Raw genomic sequence first — 6631 nt, 5'->3', positions numbered from 1 at the left:
TTCAACCATGGCTTTTAAACTTATTTTGGAGATTCTGTATAGCATGGGTACTGGTCCTCTCCAGTCCTCAAGAGCCTTAGGCTGCGTTTACACAGGCAGCCCAATTCTGATAATTTTTTTAACTATGTCTTTGATTAATCAGAAAACTTGAAAAATAGGGTGTGAAAAGATCTGATGTAGTGGTCAAAAGACCAATTAGTGTACAAAAATACTTGGGCGGCCTGTGTAAACACAGCCGTATTGTCTTCATCAAATATAACACATGTGCAAGTTCTTGCATGTTTAAAACTCAATCAGTTATGCATGAGCACAGGAGGACACCATGACCTGGGGACTGCATTCGGACTGCAGTTGATCATCCTTACAAATGTATTTCCCAAGTGAAGTCTCAAGTTAAGTGGAAAGAGCATAACTATCCTGTAATGAGCTCGCCTCCTGCTCGTGTCAGTGTGTTACTGTATGTTTACCTGAGTGTGTGTGTCGTTGTGTGTGTGTGTGTGTGTGTGTGTGTGTGTGTGTGTGTGTGTGTGTGTGTGTGTGTGTGTGTGTCAGTGCATTTAGCTACTTGTGCTGCTGTGTGTCAGGTGATGGTAGCTACTTTGTGTTGTGGTGGTGTTATGTGTGTGTTAGCTCCTGGCGTGTGTTGTGTGTATGTCATGAGTGTTCACTGTGTAAGCATACCTGAGTTTGTGTTGCACCTAGGAGCGCGGCTCCTTGCCGGTGTAGCCTGAGCCTGCCAAACTCTTTGTAGCTGCGGTAGTATTGCTGGATCGAAGCACGGCCGCCCGCCTGCCTCTGCTGGAACTTCTTCTGCTCGTGGTAGCTGCGGAACTTACTCTGGATAAGAATGGCGGCCTGCGTCATCTTCTTATAAAGTGCATACTGCCAGAAAAAGGACCAGAGAGAGGAGGATATACAGAGTCAGGAACAGGGGGTTGGGAAGACCCAAACGATGGCCTCAAATGCACACATATATTGTATGATTCATACTATATGGCCAAACCAAACCAAGCCAAACTAGGCTGACCTGGTTAGGCATTCACTAYAGTTGCTGGAACCGTGCTGGAAAGGAAAATAGACTAGCCAACATAATAGGGTTTATGTCGGCCCTAGAGTGTGAATCAGGCAATATTACTGGACTTAGGAAAGGTGCTGATGTAGGTTATGAGTATCAATATAACCAAGTCAAGTGTGATAATCAAGTGAAGCTAGGTAGCATTGTTGCATCATCTGAGACAGTGAAAAAAACAAGGAAAGTTTGACATGTGTTCTACCCTCTGGTGGCTTTGAGTCTGTAGTGACTCTTTTCAAGGAGTGTCATTTTAAACCCTAAATCTTTTTTACAAAAATAACAATTTAAAAATGAAAGACAGTGAAAAGATGTTACCTTCAAGGCTATCCATGTTAGCTTGTAAACAAAGCAAAGGTGAGATTGTGAATCACGAACAGGCATGAACAAGGATCAGCCTGAGCCTAGAAAAATGGACTAAACTGAATAAAGTGAAACGCTTGTCAAAAAGTCCCTAATTAATGTATTACAATCTGTCCTGGATCTAACCAGAATCTGTAAGGTCATGGAATATGGACAAACATGCAATTATTGAATCTCCATGTGTGTTGTAAGGGGCTGACTGTGCCCAGCTTACCTGTTTGTATTTCTTGTAACAACGCTGAATGACTGCSGCAGCTACTTCCTGTTGCTCTCTGAATGGGCGTCCCTGTGAGAGAGTAGAGTAGGAGAAGTCAGAGGTCAGAGTATTGGAAGTGGTGTAGTAGTCTATTATAGAGGGCCACTGCTCCCTGAGGTCTCTTCCTGGGCCCAGGGCCCTGGTTGTCTGGAGGACAGACAGAGGACCTGGGGTTGAGGACGCTGGGGGAGAGGCTCCATCCTGGGCTGGGAGAGGAGAGAGGTGCCAGCCCAGTGTTGCTCTCCTCCCCAGTCTCAGCTGGCAGAGGGGTAGAACAGATGACTGTGAACGACAGCGAACAGTTTGAGACGTGGAAAGTCATTAAAGCTAGCTATAKGGGATAGGTAGCAAGGTGAGGAAGTGGGGCAGGTGGGGGCGAAGTGAAGCTGGGCGGGGTGTGTGGAGCTGGTTAAGGACAGGCAGCAGCGGGCACCACACACATTTTTTAAAGAGTAAGAGAGAGGGAAAGAGAAAGAGAGGGAGAGAGGGACAGAGAGAGAGAGAGCTTATAGGGAGCAGGGAAGAGGGAGCAGTGCAGTCGTTCCTTAAAGCAAGGCCATGCTGAAACCACAGGGACCACATAGTTTGAGTGTGTCTTAGTGAGACAGATAYAGAGAAAGAAAGATGGGATAACATATGAGTGTTAATTAACATATTAACATAATCCATTGATGATTACTGGGTGAGCATAGATAGTGTCTTGTGCACTCAGAACACTTGGACACAGACCAGGATGTAGTTTTSTTCATATAGCAGCCTTTCCAGATTCAAGGGACCCATTCATAACTTCCCATTTCACCTGATAACATTAAGGTCAACACCACATCAAAATAGAGTGCCAGTGGAAGTCCTAATAACGTTGCTGTACATTTTTTTGTACAGCAGGTTTGTTACTGTGTGTGGTACCTCATCCCGGCCTGTACCTTGTACTTGCGGAAGGCAGTTTGGACGAGACGGGCGGCCTCGTACAGCTCCCTCTGCTCGGGGTCGGACAGGGTGAGCTGGGCCAAGTCTCTCTCCACCTTGTTGTTAGAGGCCTGGATGAACTCGCTCCAGTCGGCCGGGGAGGGCAGGGTAGGCCTCTCCATGGGCCCCTCCCTCAGGGGAGACCCCCCTGGGCTGGGATTGGAGGATGGAGTCAGAGGTCCACTGTGCAGAGATCTGGAAGGGGAGGATCCAGGGAGGAGCAGGGGAGGAGCAGGGGATGGTGACAGTTTAAAAAGTAGTCAGCTAAGCGTTGTTATCTGAAGATATATACTGAACAAAAATATAAAACGCAACATGCAGCAATTTCTAAGATTTTACTGAGAATAAATTAATTAGTCCCTAATCTATGTATTTCACATGACTGGGAAGAGGTACAGCCACCCACTGGGGGAGCCAGGCCTTGCCAATCAGAATAAGTTTTTCCCCCAAAAAGGGCTTTATTACAGACAGAAATACCTCAGCATTTGGAGGTCTTGAGGTGGCGTGGTTACACGTGGTCTGCGGTTGTGAGGCCAGTTCAATTCTCTAAAACGACGTTGGAGGCAGTTTACGGCAGAGAAATTAACATTAAATTATCTGGCAACAGCTCTGTTGAACATTCCTGCAGTCAGCATGCCAATTGCACGCTCACATCTGTGGCATTATGTTGTGTGACAAAACTGCACATTTTAAAGTGGCCTTTTATTATCCCCCAGCACAAGGTGCACCTGTGTAATGATCATGCTGTTTAATCATATTCTTGATATGCCACACCTGCCAGGTGGATGGATTATCTTGGCAAATGAGATATGCTCACTAACAGAGATGTACAAATTTGTGCTCAAAATTTGAGAGAAATAAGCTTTTTGTGCATATGGAACATTTCTGGGATTTTTTATTTCAGCTCATGAAACATGGGACCAACACTTTACATGTTGCATTTATATTTCKGTTCAGTGTAGTTCCAATACACTACTGCTATGTCTAGCACAGAAAATATTTTGTAAAACATTTAGGGTCAGATTCCCAGATCAGAATTAAGCCTACAAATTCTCCATTGCACATGCTTTTTAGACAAGGTATAAGCTTAATTTGCATACAGGAAACCAGACCTAGATCACATTCAGTCCAGAGTGCGTCTCTGTTGTGTTGCTCACCGTAGCTGTATGATGCTGGGAAGCTGCTCCACGTCTCCGAGGTAACTGGCCAACCAGCTCATGGTGTTGCTGACACCAGTACTGTCCAGGGGCACCCCATCCAGGGCCACAAAGTTCTCCCTCTTGATTCTCTCTGGGGTCGCCTCAATGATATGCTCTGCCAGAGTCATCATGTTGTCCTGCAGGGGGAGAATCACCCAGGATTGAGTATACTGTAGATCACACACTTAGCACATTGTCATGTCATTGCCTATTTTCTTGTAAACTCTGCTTTTTGGTTATTGTGCAACATGTTGTTGCATTCTTATTCTCATTGTCTGAGATGTTTCCACATTCTGAGTGTTGAGTGTGCAAGTTTAGAATTCATTCTAGGGAACAATGAACATTAAACATGATCCATGTCAAGACAATGACGTTGAGGATGATTATGTTCATAACGATCACAATAATTGTTATTGTTATTGCTGTGCTGTCCTCCCCCTCATCTCCTAGGCTCAGCCTCAGTAGCAGTGTGACTGTGATGGATGGCAGAAGGCTCCCTTGGCTGTGAGAGCCGATCAATGGATGGAGTTTATTATGTGGTGATGGAGGTCCACGCACTGCCAGGGAGGCCTAGGGTCTGTGTGTGTTTGTGTGTGTGTGTTAACTTCACACGTCAGGGCAACCAGTGGCATGGCCCAACAGAGCTGCAGGTGGTCACTTTCAATCTTCTTGTCATGTTTATTAACTGTCAGTCCAGATTTATAGACTTGATGTTGATACTATGACATGCTACAGATATGGTGGTCTGGTAAACTAGTGTGAATGTAAGTGCAACGAGCAGGCCGATGAACAGGGTTGGCAGTGGAGTGAGTGGTAAACAGTAGAGTAACTGTCTTCTCTAAAGACATGGTAAAAAGTACAGTAACTATCTCTAGCAAACTTATGATAAAGAGTAGACTTGAATAAAGAGACAGTGGAGAGTCGGGTGAGTTCACTGACCTGCAGGTTGTCCATCTGCGTCATACAGTCCTGGTTCTCCAGGTCTTCTCTGTAGGAAAACAGCTCAGTGTCCACCATCTCTCTCTCAGCCATCACCAGCATGTTCCCCAGCTGTTCCCTCTGTCTCAGCCTGCTAGCCAGCTTCTCCTTCCCCAGGCTGCTGCCCCCAGAGTCCCCTGAACTTTTTCTGCCTAAGCCCCTGCTGGAGAAACCCTCCCTAGAGCTCCACTTGGCTACCCCTGCCCCTCCAGAGCTTCCCCCACCGGAGAGACTTTTGTCTGGGCTGAGGCCCTCAGGGGACAGGCTCTTGGGGCTGAAGGACAGCTTGTGGAGCTGCTGTTGCTCCAGGCTCAGCGGGACAGACATGGCCTTGTCGGGCCTGGCCTGGAACAGCTCGGGGTTGGGCTTGTGTTTCTTGGCTAAGGGAAGGTCTCGCTGGCACTCACTGCTGTAGTAGTTGGAGGGCTCGGATCTCGGCCTTCTCAAGTCTGCAGAAGGGTTACAAGATACTATTTTAGAGGCATTTAAACAAACTGTATTAACTAAACTTTGTTGTCTAAAGGTATTTTCCATTGCCCCTTTCCCCCACTGATACCAGTGTGGGGCCTCCCTCTCCTTCAGTCTGCATTGACCTGGGTTGAGGTTGGTGGAGGTGGTGGTGGTGGAGGTGCTGGTGGTGGTGGCGGCGCCGCCTTTCTTTCCGCCGGGCACCATCACGCCGTCGCTGGCCCATGTAACCATCCAGCTGTCTGAGGTGGGAACGTCGTGGGGGGTGGGGGAGAAGGACATGCGTGTGGTGGGGGGCAGAGGTGCAGGGGGCTGCTGTTCCTCAACCAAACACCATGTCTAAACCACACAACATGTCCAACCAAACAAACCAAACACCATGTCTAACCACCACAACATGTCTAACCACACACCATGTCCAACCAAACAACATGTCTAACCACACACCATGTCCAACCAAACACCATGTCTAACCACACAACATGTCTAACCAAACACCATGTCCAACCAAACACCATGTCTAACCACATAACATGTCCAACCCAAACAACATGTCTAACAACATGTCTAACCACATGTCTAACCACCACACCATGTCTAACAACACAGCATGTCCAACCAAAAACACATGTCTAACCACATAACATGTCCAACCACACAGCATGTCTAACAACACAGCATGTCTAACAACATGTCTAACAACATGTCTAACAACATGTCTAACCACACACCATGTCTAACAACACAGCATGTCCAACCACACACCATGTCTAACCACACAACATATCAAACACACACCATGTCTAACCACACAACATATCAAACCACACACCATGTCTAACCACACAACATATCAAACCACACACTATGTCTAACCACACACCATGTCTAACCACACAACATATACACCACTCATGTTCCATGATATGCTCTAAGCTCATCTTCATCTATCTGCTGAAAATAAATGTCATCTGAGCCTAATCATATTAATCACAAGTACAGGGATAACAATAACATCAATCATTAACTTCATCACAACAATTGCCTTTAGTAAAATAACCTTTAAGGCCCATCAATCACCCACTAATGGCTACATGCACAGTAACTCAGTCATTCTAAAAGCCTCTTATCCTACAGTACTCTGTCATCACAGACTAATTTGAAATGGATGATTGACCAGAGAGTGGATGGTGTCCACCCCTACCCACACACACACACACACACACACACACACACACACACACACACACACAACACACACACCACACACACACACCACACACACACACACACACACACACACACGGCCCTAGACACTCTCTGAGGGGAGTC

The 6631-nt window shown here is 46.5% G+C and overlaps 1 protein-coding gene across 1 annotated transcript in view; it reads right to left on the bottom strand.

Annotated features, from left to right (window-relative positions):
- The window catches only part of LOC111966621 (calmodulin-binding transcription activator 1-like), a 166438-nt gene that overhangs the window by 9883 nt on the left and 149924 nt on the right, over window positions 1-6631 (bottom strand). The window contains exons 9-14 of the mRNA XM_070444331.1: window positions 5425-5638; window positions 4793-5280; window positions 3812-3990; window positions 2612-2849; window positions 1647-1718; window positions 682-882 (exon numbers count right to left, since the gene is read on the bottom strand). Of these exons, the coding sequence (XP_070300432.1) occupies window positions 682-882; window positions 1647-1718; window positions 2612-2849; window positions 3812-3990; window positions 4793-5280; window positions 5425-5638 (1392 nt within the window). The remainder of the gene's footprint in view (window positions 1-681; window positions 883-1646; window positions 1719-2611; window positions 2850-3811; window positions 3991-4792; window positions 5281-5424; window positions 5639-6631) is intronic.

The sequence above is a fragment of the Salvelinus sp. IW2-2015 genome, linkage group LG7 (genome assembly GCF_002910315.2).
Source record: "Salvelinus sp. IW2-2015 linkage group LG7, ASM291031v2, whole genome shotgun sequence".
Classification (NCBI taxonomy): Eukaryota; Metazoa; Chordata; class Actinopteri; order Salmoniformes; family Salmonidae; genus Salvelinus; species Salvelinus sp. IW2-2015.
The sequence above is the reverse complement of the archived record's forward strand: the minus strand, read 5'-3'. Positions and strand labels throughout refer to the sequence as shown.